This window comes from Phacochoerus africanus, chromosome 12, assembly GCF_016906955.1.
Source record: "Phacochoerus africanus isolate WHEZ1 chromosome 12, ROS_Pafr_v1, whole genome shotgun sequence".
NCBI classification, from domain to species: domain Eukaryota; kingdom Metazoa; phylum Chordata; class Mammalia; order Artiodactyla; family Suidae; genus Phacochoerus; species Phacochoerus africanus.
This window is the reverse complement of record NC_062555.1, coordinates 3,334,557-3,348,230: the sequence shown is the minus strand read 5'-3', so window position 1 is coordinate 3,348,230 and position 13,674 is coordinate 3,334,557. Positions and strand designations below refer to the sequence as shown.

The 13,674-nt window shown below is 40.0% G+C and overlaps 1 protein-coding gene across 2 annotated transcripts in view; it reads right to left on the bottom strand.

Annotated features, from left to right (window-relative positions):
- Positions 1-13,674, bottom strand: part of KCNT2 (potassium sodium-activated channel subfamily T member 2) — a 344,132-nt gene that overhangs the window by 156,376 nt on the left and 174,082 nt on the right. For both annotated transcript variants that reach the window (XM_047755168.1, XM_047755167.1), the window contains 4 exons: positions 9,317-9,497; positions 7,445-7,609; positions 5,600-5,736; positions 2,800-2,863 (listed from right to left, as the gene is read on the bottom strand). In XM_047755168.1, coding sequence (XP_047611124.1) covers positions 2,800-2,863; positions 5,600-5,736; positions 7,445-7,609; positions 9,317-9,497 — 547 coding nt within the window. The remainder of the gene's footprint in view (positions 1-2,799; positions 2,864-5,599; positions 5,737-7,444; positions 7,610-9,316; positions 9,498-13,674) is intronic.

The window sequence follows — 13,674 nt, the reverse complement described above, 5'->3', positions numbered from 1 at the left end:
TTTATCATTCTTTTTATTATTCTTCATTTTTCCATGTCCCCAGATTTATCTTCCAAATTAATTTAAGTTTTCATTCGTTATTCTATTTTTATTTTGCGGGAACTCTTTTTGGTTCACTGAATGTTTGCTTTGGTTTGTTTTGTTCTATAGTCTACTAATCTTGTTTTACACATGTACGCTCTTCTTCTCAACTACTAAAAATAGGATATTTATTATATATTTTAACATTTATTTCTTCTCCCAGAATTCTACAGTGGTATTGGTATATCCTCTGAATTCTTTTTTGTATGCTTTTGGTATGTCTGTTACTTGCTTCCTTCTTTTTCTTGTTAGGAGTTTCCTTAATAAATGTCTAGTAGTCACTGCAGTTTGAACCTATGTAGGAGTGAAGCACTCAAAAGCTGTTTGGGACCTGAGTGAATGCAGGAACCTTATTTTCACATATATCTGTATTTTTCCATGATGGCCCATTTCCCCCGAGAAAGTTCCGTTCAACCTGTGTCCGTGGAGATGTGGACCTGGCTGTAAGGTTCTCAAAGTCCTTTTGGAGAAGCAGCTCACATTCAGTGAGACGACTTGATCTTTGGTTCCTTTGATTCCAACCTGGACCCTCAGCTGCACCCGATGTTTCTGAGTGAAGGGTGTCCCTGGATCAAATTCTCCATAGCAAACCTCTTTTTCCAGGATGCAGAGAGAGACCAGCAAAGGATACATAGAGGGGTTCAGGGAATCTCACCGCTTCTCTTACAGATTTTTAATCCCTAGTCCTATATTTAGTCCTGCGTATAACCCTACTTGCAGAGACATCTGATGCCTCTATTTCCTGTGACTTTTGAGGCACTGCTGCAAAAAGCAGCCTGCTTCTAATTGGCTTCCTCTCTCTACTTAAGTGTGACCTTTCTTCTGTCTGTTAAGTCAATTACCACCCATCCATCTGCTTTCTAGCTTCCAAACTTGTTTTAGTGTCATCTCACCTACCATCTCCTTTGTCCCCAAGAGTGAAGTCTCTGTACTCATTTCCTGTCAATTCAGCAGAGTGTCAGGAGGAAATGGCAGACATTCGCTTAACGGAGAGCTTCCAAATCCCCCTGGAAGGGTACTCTGAAAGACATTATGTATTTATTTCCTAGTGTTTATCCTCTCTGGTTACATACATATTGGAAGCAAGTACGTTAAGGCTAAGTTGACACGGGGGGACATAAGGTTGCCAAGCACGTAAGTTAAGTAAGTACAGAAACACGCGGTGGACTAAGTGCAGCTCAAGTGCACTTTTTCAATAAATATGTTTGGAGCACCTCCTGTACCAAGCCAACCAGGCAACAATACATAAGGGGACTGCAGGTGTCTGATCTGAATTAAGACAGTAACTTGGGAGAAGGAGGGAGCAGATGAATTTTAAAACATACATTTTGAAGAGAAGCATTTTACAGATTTTGTGATCATTTGTTTGGTCTTCGGCTGTGTGTTTATTTGCTGGGCTGTGGTAACATGGTACCACAGAGCGGGTGGCTTGATGGAAAGTATCATCGCATCATCCTGGAGCCCAGAGTCCAAAGTCAAGGTCTTGGTGAGAGGTTCCTTCCGAGAGTTAAGAGGGAAGGATGCAACCCACACCTCTCTCCTGGCTTAGAGAAGACAGACTCCATGGGCACGTGGCATTCCTTCTCCCTGTTATTTGTCTGTCACCCTTTTACATGACACGGCTTCTCTGGGACTATGGCCCGTTCTAATACACTCACAATAACCTGATGGTCTCTGCTAAGATCCTTTGCCAAATCAGTTCACATTGTGAACTACTGGGTATGTGGACATCGACACGAGAGTTCCTGAGGGACATAATCCAACACGCAACAGGCCTCTTCAAAAGAAGGATGCGTAAGCTGGTTTTCAGACGAGTCAGACGTTGAGGCAAATTAGCATGAGGACAGCATAACGCCTGCCACATGCAGGACTGCAGTCCTAAAGTACCGTAACAGAGCACGCCTCGTAGATGCTCCTGAAAAGCGCAAATCACGCCTCAAAAGACCGTACATTTTCTGCCTTTTCCCTGATCCCTACGAGAGCCCACAAGGTTCTCTCTTGTCTATGTACCACAGCCTTGACCAGAGATAGACTTACTGGCTTAGAAACACAGGAGTTAATAGGACATAAGCCAACATAAAATAACAAGGCACTTTGTAAATAAAAGTAAAAATGCATTTTAAAAAATATAAAGTTATCTTTTTGGTAAATTATACAGTTTAACTACGAGTTTAGAGGAATTTAGCCCTAGAGATATATATATCATGGAGGTCACATAAGATTACCAAACTGGGAGGAGCTTCAAAAAATCACCTGGGGATCTTTTAAAATACACAGATTCCCAGTCCTCACCCTATATATCCTAAATAGAATTTTCACAAATGCATATTTTTTTTTAGAAACTCTCCAACTGATTTTATGCAGGCTGCCTGATCCATCTGCCTTGTTTTTGAGTTGAGGAAATTGAGATCACTTTAACAAAATTACATTGCATAGGATATATTTAATTAAAAATGATCGAGTTCTCTTTCTATATGACTCATTTCATTTTGGTCAACAGAAAACTCAAGGATTAACAGAAACTACTTCAAGAATACTTTGTCAATACAGTCAGTGGTGCAACTCTCCTTATATCATGGCAAGGTGGTTTAGAGATATGTTGCCCTTTGATAAAATTTTAAGGTCACCAATATTCAATATTGGGAGATTTTCAAAGAAGTAAAATAAATCTTTTAAGGAGAAAAGAATAATTTACTAAAAGAGGTTTTGGAAACTTACAGATGATGTCCTATCCACTTCACACCGGCTGCTCAGAATAAAACAGGCCTCGGCATCATCCATCCTAAATGCAGACAGAAAAACAAAATAATCACATACTGACATATCTGCGTATTATATGAAAAACAGAATTCCAGTGCTTAGCCCGAGGCGTACAGAGCACATGTAAACTATGAACACCCTTAAGTTTAAATGAAAGCTGGATTTCTAGCTGTCTTGGCTGCGTGTGACTGTGAACAAAATAACTTGTTAAGCTGGCCACAAAACTCAATAGTTTATAATGACAGAAAAAAAAGCCGATTTTTATTTTCTCTTTTATCCTCGTGCATTTTTTTCAGATACACACTTTATGTAAATTGAGGGGCCTGCATTAGCCTTCAGTTTTGATGGATTACATTTTGGCTGCAATGCCTCAATAAAGCTAAGAGAGAAGAAACGAAGCTGCTGAGGATTCATAAGTCAAACTCTACTGGACATGTATATTCCCCAGAGATGAATCGTGACCTTGTTCCAAACCTTTCCTTCATGCTAAAGTTCTATAGTTCTTCCAGTTAGTGATAAACAGCAAGTATGACGCTTCAAGCGCCTGATAAGTAATGTTCTATAAACAACAACAAAAGCACCCTGTCTATTCTCCAAATGAAGCAATATTTATGTTTCTGGCTCATTATGATAAAAGGAAAGTTTTCCCCCAAATATTTTTGGTGGAGAGAAAAGATAAAAATCCATGGAACGAGACCAAAGCAAGCAGTTCTGGGAAAATGTGACGTGGTCATGGTTCTAAAGACAACAGGGGCAAAATGTATAAGATTTTCTAACCTTCACCTTCCACTGAGCAATTCGGAGCTCATACAACTGACCGTTGGGACTGGTTTGGTGAGTCCTGCTCCTTGCTTCTTGCATGGAGAATCGTGCTGTATTGGTCAACATGAAACCCCAAATCTTTATACGACGTCGGGATAAGAAATGAACATAAAAATGGGTTCTCTTTCCCGCCTCCTTCTATCTTAACCCAGCCTTCTGAGAATTACCACCCTCTCACCCTTTTTAAAATTCTAATGGAGGAATATTTCTTGCAAACATGATTGATTTTGCTCAGAAAAAATTAATACTGTTAAAACTAAATACTCCTAGGTTCTAAGATACTAATAGCTAATCCTAAGAGCTTAGATTAATTTATTATGTAGTCAAAAGTCTTCATTATTCTCACTGAACACAATATGAGCATTACTCCTTATTATTACGTGAGACACTTAACTCATTACAATAAATTAAGCATATTGACCATCTATGCCGATGAATATAAAGACCCAAATTATATTACTGTCCTATCAACTATTTCTTTAAAGTTCCCAACTAACATAGACAGCAGATTGTTGACAAACACTTGACGCTGTGTTTCATGCGTGGAACTGAGAGAATCTGATTTTCAGACTGTCATGTGCACAGAACCAACATACATGAAGCATTTAATCCACCACAAAGACTCCAATATTCTCAAAGAAGCTTAATTCTCCAATTATGTACCATTCATTACATCCTAATAGTTTCCACTGACCTTTTTGCTTCAGATGTTATTAAATCATTGGGAAAAAAACACCTCAATTAAATTGACCTATTATGTATAAATTAAAAGCAATGCCAGAGTTGCTGTTATGAGACATTGGGTCGTCTTCTGCAGGAGAAAGCAGCAGGAAAGAGCTTGGGCATTTTCCTCTGCTCTTTTCCATCGCTCACACATGCCCTGCCCCTTGCACACACATGCACACAAACACCCAGAGAACACGCATAAAGCAACTCAGAGCACACACAAATACACACAGAACATGCACCAACACACACACTAACACGTATACTCAAAAAAAAAAAAAAACCCAAAAAAGAAAAACCACTATGTTATGAAATGCAGTGAAGAGACTTGTGATCACACCAAAGTATGTAGGATGACTCCAGGGTAAACATTAGGACATGTTTAAAACTTGAAAAGCAAGAGAGGAGTTCTCTTGTGGCACAGGGGGTTCAGGATCTGGCATTGTCACTGCAGGGGCTCGGGTCGCTGCTGTGGCGTGGGTTCAATCCCTGGCCCGGGGAACTTTGACATGGAGCAAAGCCACCTTTGCTAAGGATCTCTTCTGACTTCTGAAACCAGGGATGCTGCTGTGCTGACATCCTGATGCCCCCGTGTCCACAGTCTAACCCACCAAGCCCTCACTCTGCTCCTGTGGAATGACCCCATGACCCGTGACAAACATTAAATACTACGTCACCTTCAAGCCAAGTGGGCTGATAGCTGCACAACAAGAAGAGGGCAACAGAGGCCCTGTCACCTTTCTGATTCCTCCAGCCCCTGGGGACTCTTTCATCTCAGACTCCAGATAACACAAGCATACAGCACATGTATACATAATGCAAATTCCCTAATATGTAAACCTGGACTGGAACTGCTCTGGCATCTCACATAATGTTTAGTCCAAGGGTTTATATGTGGAATAACAACAGTATCCAGGGATTCAGAGGTGACTCCCTGTGATACCAGACTGCTCAGCTCATCACCCAGCAGCCTGGAGTAGTGACGCCACATCACTGTGCTGTGTGGACACGGTCTGCTGCACACGCCGCCCCGAGAAAGAGGCGCAAACACGCCGACTTTACACACCCAACTTTCCAATCTGACCAGCAGAGGGACTGACGGGAAAACCTGTATTCAAAAGCACATCTTGCAGCACTGAAAATGGCTACAGTCTGGAGGAGAGAAAAGCTGTGACAAACTGCAAGGTGGAAAAGAGACAGAGGTTCTTACTTTGCTCTCAACAGGTCCTGATCTTTCAGGGCTGAACCCTGAAGGTAGATGACTCTCTGGGACCACATGGGAATCTGCAGGACCCTTCGAACTTGCACATCCATTTCAGTGGGACACAAAATCACCACATAATAATCCTATGCAAAACGAAAGCAGGCAATGGGATAGAAACAATAATTCTGTCTTGTAGGTAAATATAGAATACCTAAGAAAAGTTTGAAAGAGGGAAAAATGGAAATGAACTCTTGCTAATAAATAAAAGTTTGCATTTAAAAGCTGGGCATATGGAGCATAACATGATACTGTATTCAACATAACAGGCATACGCAAATCTTATAAATTAATACCTTCATCTCGACCTTTTTCAACATTTTTGGTCCCATGAAGGGAAGGGAATCGGTGCTTACACTCCACACACATTTCCAGTCTATCAGGTTCCCAATTATGACTTAGGACTGATTCGAAAATACAAATTGTACACCAGGCAGAAGTCCTAAGGGTCGATCTGCACTTCAAATTGCGTACTTTTCGATTAAAGACGGATGTGATTTATACCATTTGGTAGCACCACTATGAACTGAAAATTTTCTGATGAATATCCGGATGGAAAAGGATTCACAAAAATACTGGTAAGACTGACAAAGTAAATTAAAAAATTGAGATGAAAATATTTCAAAATAATTGTCCTTTAACGAAAACACAAAGGTACTCTTAGTGATGAAATGGTTTAAAACAATTGATCCATATGAATTCAAATTCTCTGGTAAACATTTTATCACTCTAAAATATATCTAATAGGAATTTTTGGAGTTTTGAAAACATTCCAAATTGATATTACACAAAATAACTTACTTAGGGATCAAAATTTGGGGGGGATCAAATTTTCCCCAAAATAGATTTTCTTTGTGGGTTATAATAAGCATCTGAAATTATTTAGTATGAAAAATAAAAAACCAGCAAATAAATATATAGTTCCTCCAAAAAAATGCCAAATAATTTATACAAAAATGAAAGAATATGTTAAATAAGTATTACTTATAAATTAGACTTTTCAAATGTAAAAAAAATAGTATTTTAAAAGTTCTCTAAAATATTCACCAAAAAAAAAAAAAATCTCTTTTCAAATAAAGGGGGAGTTAATCAGAGGTACTCTGTACCATACTGACTGACCTCAGGATTATCCAACATCTTGGCACCAATTCATTGGGGAAATGCAAGAAATTCCAGTAGCTCTTGCTGTTTGGGTTGCACTAAGCACAGCAAATAGAAAAGGAGATTTTGCCTAAAATCTACACTGAGGACTTTGTCTCCAGAGACAGAAGAGATTTTTCTGATCTCAGTTTAGCCTAGTGACCATCCAAATTTTGGTCACTTGTTGCTACGATAAAGAAGATACAGTTAGATTCTAGGAAATAAAAGGAAAAACGGAACTTTAAGCTTCCACATTTCCATCAGCAACACTTGATAAAACTCTGAAATATTCAAGTAGGCAGATGACATTGAAATGACTTTTTCATTGCTTCATTATATTTTATGTTAAATTTCACTGTTTCATAAAAATATCATTTACCCAAGGGAGAAAAAAAGCAATCATTTTAATTCAAAGAAAACCTTTCTTTGTAGCAGTAACATAATTCCATCTGTCTGTATCAGTATAGATACAGAAGGAAACTTAAAATACTGTGTATTCCTCCAGCATTTTTTCCATGTTCTTAGTTATATTTGTAGCTCTTCATTTTCTCATTCTAAAATTGAGTAGATTTATAAAAATCTCCCAGGAGACAGTCTGTACCATCATTAATTGACTTGTGACAGTGTTAGCAGGTATGATCCGTTTAAAGGTACCTGGAGTCTTGGGTGAGCATAGAATTCATTTAAAAAATCCATGAGTAAATCAATCTTCAGCGAGCTGACACACAGAACAACATGCTTTTCGGTTTGAGCTCTGTGTCGGCTATAGTTTCCACCTGACTTCTGTCTCTCCATCCACAAATAGGCCAGCTGTTCAAACTGTAATGTATTTTCCACATGTGAATGAAAAGCACTGGACGTGAAAATAAAAATCCATGCAACACATCCCTAGCGACCAGGTTTATACCCCCTTCTTAGACGGAACTCTTGGAGTTCCTTGTTCCCTTCTACAAGAGACTCTTCAAAGGATGGCTACAGAGCTTGCTAATGTCTCCCAGGGCCTCAGGATCTCTAAGGAAATATATTAATGTGACTCTCCTATTACATCATAACACGGCACCTAGAGGTTTTTGCGTCTCTGCTTTACTTCCAGGAGGGCAGGCAGCCATATATATTAGGCACTGAGTCAAAGAGAGACGTCTCACTTTTTTTCTCCCTCATTCTTCTGTTGACTTAAGTCTGCATCTCATGCAAGGAGACATACCCTTACCACACAGGTAAGGCCACATTCCAGTTATTTAGTAGCTGGTATCTAAAGGAAGTGGAGGCTACCGGGAATGACATGAGTCATTGGATAGGAGTGGAAAGATCTTTTTTTTTTTTTTTTTTTTTTTAGGGCTGCATCTGTGGCATATAGAAGTTCCTAGGCTAGAGGTCGATTTGAAGCTGCAGCTGCCAGTCTCCACCACAGCCACAGCAACTTGGTATCCAAGCAGCCTCCGCAACCTACCCCACAGCTCACAGCAACGTCAGATCCTTAACCCACTGAGCGAGGACAGGGATCGAACCCGCACCCTCTTGGATACCAGTCAGGCTCATAACTGTGGGTCAGCAGGAATTCCAGAAATATTATTTTATACCTAGCTGAAGTTTATTTGGATATGCTGTGACCAACCATAGCAGAATGGAATAAACAAGTTTGATGTATATTGGTCATATCCTATTTCTGACCTGCCCACCTATGGATGTCTGCAGGAAAAAGCTTCATATTGCCTATATATGTTGTTTGTTTGTTTGTTTTGTTTTTTAGGGCCACACCCATGGCATATGGAAGTCCCCAGGCTAGGAGTCAAATTGGAGATAGAGTTGCTGGCCTGTGCCACAGCCACAGCAACATGGGATCTGAACCACGTCTGCAACCTACACCACAGCTCACGGCAATGCCGGATCCCCGACCCACTTATAGTGAGGCCAGGGATCAAACCTCCATCCTCATGGATACTAGTCAGATTCACTTCCACTGTGCCACAATAGGAACTCCCACCCTACATATTCTTTAGTCTCATTTTATATCTCTGTCTCTTTACTATCTCCTTATCCATTCTCCAAAATGCTGCACAATAGCTATGTATCATTTTCAGGTGTTTATTTGACCAACATATGCAAGCAATTTTTATTCATTACAACATCAGGCTTTTAGATTTATTTTCAAGAATCAAGAGAAATCAACCCTTCACAAGTTTATTTCCTTGAGATATCATTCTAGGATTTAAAACTACACACTCCTACAATCCTATCATTAACATACTTAAATACTCTCTATTTAAAAAAAAGCATCTTAAAAAACTGAAATGACTGGTGAGCTATCAATTGTGACTAGAGGGGAAAAAAAAACCTCAGTGTTTCTAATATCATGCAAAAAGACATTTCTGAGACAATTTTTATGAATTAACTAGATGGAATAATAGCATGTGTTAACATATTACTGTTAGGTTAATACGCCACTTTGCAATTTTTATTAAATGGGGAAGATATGATTTTCTAAGCTTGGCAGGTTTCCGTAACATCAAACATGGTCATGTTTACCTGGATGGGGAGAACCACGAGAGCAACACAGATCATGGCAACGACAAAAAGCTTGGAGGACCAGGTCTCTGGAGTAACGTCCCCAAAGCCCACAGTAGAAAATGTCACAATGCAGAAATAAAGGGAGTCAAAGAGATTCAGCTTCTTTCCTATTCGTTCCAGATGCTGGATTCCACAAATGCTAGAGAAACAAATGTGCATTACAATTAAAACTTTCAAGTTAGCACATTACTTCTCATCATGATTCTTTTGAAAGCCAAAGCACACTTCATAAAGCCACTTATAGTTGGGATCTTATACTGAGTAATACTTTTCTTCCGGAAAATATAATTTTGAAGTTTTTTCCCCTGTATCAAGCACACATAGGCTTATTTTGATGAGTAGCCAAAAATAACCAAAATATCACAAAGTGCATTTGAATAGCATATAAAATGAGTAGGCTGAATTTCATAGGCTACTTGCACACACATTGTGAATGCATGTCAAGGAAACGGAGACTAGAAGTTGTTAGATCTATTCCCAGCCAAATTAGCAACAGTCCATAGTCGTCTTCTTTTACAATGTTTCTTCAATTTCTGTTGTACATCAAACTGATCAAATCACACACAGTTCCCTGTGCTGTACAGTAAGAGCCCACTGCGCATCCATTGCAAACGTTACAGTTTCATCCACCAATCCCAGCTCCCTGTCCCTCCCACACGCTGCCCCCTGCCCCCGGCAACACAGATCTGCTCTCCGCGTCCCGGATTGGCTGCGGTGTAGATATTCATGTATATGTTCTACGCATAGTCCTCCCTCAGCATCTGCAGCGTATTGTTGCAGAACCCTTGCAAATACCAAAAGCCACAGATGCTCGAGTTCCTTCTATTAAACTGCATAGTATTTGCATATAACCTATGTACCTCCTCTCTAGATTACTTATAGTACCCAATATAATGTAAATGCTATGTAAATAGTTGTAAATAAAATGCAAATGATACATAAATAGTTGCTGGTATGCAGTGAATTCAAATTTTGTCCTTTGGAATGTTCTGCAAATCTTTTTCTCAAATACTTTCAATCTGTGATTGGTTAAATCCACAAACATGGAACCTGTGGCTGTGGAGGCTGACAGCATACAGGAAAGGCCTGAGGAGTTAACCATTGCAAGCTTACCCTCAAAAGGCGTCCTTCAATAGATAATCTAATAGAAATAGCACTGCCACTAGCAAAAAAAAAAAAAAAAAAAGCTACACACAATGTTGGAGGGAGATGAGAGTTGCCATATAAAAAATCAGCAATAAAAAGGAACCTAGGAATTCCCTGGTCCTGCACAGTCACTGCTATGGTTCAGATCATTGATGTGGTGCAGGCTTGATTCCTGGCCTGGGAAATTCTGCCTGCCAGAAATTAAAAAACAAATACGTTTTAAAAACCTTAAAAAAAATAAAAACAAAACCTAGTACTGATGCATGTTAAAATATGAATAAGCCCCAAAACGATGTTAGGTGAAAGAAGCCAGATTTAAGACTACATGTTGTATGATTCTGTTTATATAAAATGTCCAGAAAAGAGACAGAAAGCAAATTGATGGCTGCTTGGGACCAATGGTGGCAATGCGGCGATAGAAGCTTTCTAAAACTCAACTGTGGTGATGACTGCAGAACCCCATAAATGATTACAGCGACTGAATTTTACTTTTAACATGAGTCAATTTTATGGTGTGTAAATTATACCTCTCTAAAGCTGTCAAAAAAAAATCACTCTTCTGGATACAAAGATCCTTCCCACTTCCAAGCAGAACAAGCAGATATAACTTGATTCTGATGACCAAGTAGAAGCTATTCAAGGCTTATGCTCCAGAAATTCCTTTCCAGCCTTTTAAGATATCTGTGTACTTGTTTAAGTTATATATTGTAAATATTCAATTATCTTCAATCTTTTTTTAAGGCAGAGTATAAGCCACCAGATAGTTAGATAGATAAACCAAGGGACAGAGAGCTATCACAGAGTATATGTCATCATTTTGCTTTTGAGACACAAACTGTTCTCTGTTTTTTCTCCTTTTCTTTTTCTGTTTTCTCAGCTCCAGCCCAGGACAGTTCAGCAAAATTGCCTGTGTTCTATGTTCAGGAATTGTGGATGAGCTGCCAGGTCATAGGACTTGACTCATGTCAGCTTATTTGCTTGGCTACTCTTTTGCAAGGTAAGAGGCAGGCTAATTCTAGGACATGAAAAGGAAGCCTTCAAAGAAACAAAGAGAACAACTGTTTGATAACCACAGACTTTTCTGTGGAAGACATTTTTATTTTATTTAAAATAATTTATATTTGAGAATGCAAACAAATTTGCCTTTTATACTTCAGTAGAAAACAGAATGAGAAAAAAAAAAGATCATTTATATATTTTCGAGAATGCAATGCTATTTCAGGGCTTACTAAATTTTGCATAACTCTTCCTTAAAAGTCCACTTCTGTTTATAGAGAAAATATACATTTCCTAAATCAGACATATGTTATCTTGACTGAACTACCGGAAAAGCCTCCTGCTTTCTTTCCTGGTCATCAGCTTGTCCTTTTAGTGCAACCCACTCATAAGGGCCATGTTCAGATTCTTTAATCACAGCTTGGATATATCAGTCTTGGATTCAAAACAGCAATTGATTCTCACCACTGAACAACACTGTCTTCAATTCGTGGTGTGATGGATTATTTTCAAGAAAAATTCGTGGTGTGACAGATCATTATAACGGCCGTCAGCAAACCAAGTCTCCTTATGTCCATCCTCCTTTGCAACACAATACTGCTGTACTCCCCACAAAGGTGTGTAGGCTCTTTCTCCTTGGCCATGACTTTGAGCTGGCCTATTGACTTGTTTTACCAACAACATATGGTGGAAGGGATGGTGTGTGAGTTGCAAATCCTAGACCTCAGGAGACCCTGAAGTTCTTGTTCTCACTTTTTTGGAAGTCGGAGACCACTGTGCTGTGCAGCAGCCCCACACAGCCTAGTGGAGTGCGAGGGGCCGTGCAAAAGAAAACCAGGATGTCCCAGCTGCCAGCCAGCACCAAGAGCTGGACAGGAGAATGCCACCACCTTGGACTCTTCTATCACGTGACAGACGCCAAAAGAGCAATCACAGGTGAGAGTAACAGAAAACCTGCCCCTGTCACCAATCACACAGTTGTGAGAAACCACAAAGTTTTGGGTTGGGAATGGCTTGTTATTCAGCCACAGACATGGGGTGCATAAAGGATTAACTAGAATTCAGCATCTGGATCTGATCTGCTTTTTTCTTCAACTTTTCTCTTACGTACCTCCCTCTACTTACTTTTTGGATTTTATACTCAGAATATATAACCTCTGCCCCAATGCCTACTTTTTGCCCCATCTATTCCTTTCAAGTGAAAGTCCACTTTCCCCAGTAACTACAAGAATTCCCATGTTTTGAAATGCTGGCTCAAAAATGACTTCCCTCAGGAAGTCTTCCTTGAACCCCAAGCAATCGTGATTCTGATGAATTCTAGAGTATGTATGAGCGGATGTCTTAGCTACACTTTTGCAAAAATATCTCTGGTTAGTGTTAAACATTTATCACCCTCCTCAGCCATTATCAACCCTGACGACAGTATTTGTACTTGATAATTTTATTTCATACGACACTTAGAACAAACTGAATAGCAGTTACCCAGTAACTAACTGCAAAGTGAACAGAAGGACACCTAATTAAACCCTGCTCAAATAATTCATACAAACTCCAGCAAACAGTTCATGCATATGTTGCAGTTTTTTTATTACTGCATAACAAACTCTCCCAAACTTAGTGGCTTAAAACAGTACCAACTTAGCATCTCACATGATCCTGTGATTGGGTGGGAGGCGCCTCTGGGTTTTGTGGGCTCACACCTACAGCTGTGTCCAGGTAGAAGGCCAGCTGGAATGGAAGGTCCACAACGGCCTCATCCCTGCACTCTACAGACAAGGTCCATATTTGCCTGAGATGCCTCGATTTGCTCCATGGGACCTCCCAACCTTCAAACAACCCAAGCAGCCTCCTATTGTGTCTCAGGGCTGCCAGGCCCCTTAAGAAACAGCTATTATCTACCCCAGTTCTCTTTGCCAAAGACATCACAAGATTACCTTGGATTGAAAGAATGTCCTTGGAGTTCCCGTCGTGGCGCAGTGGTTAACGAATCCGACTAGGAACCATGAAGTTGCGGGTTCGATCCCTGCCCCTGCTCAGTGGGTTAAGGATCCAGCGTTGCTGTGAGCTGTGGTGTAGGTTGCAGACGCGGCTCGGATCCCGTGTTGCTGTGGCTCTGGCGTAGGCCGGCGGCTACAGCTCCAATTAGACCCCTAGCCTGGGAACCTCCATATGCC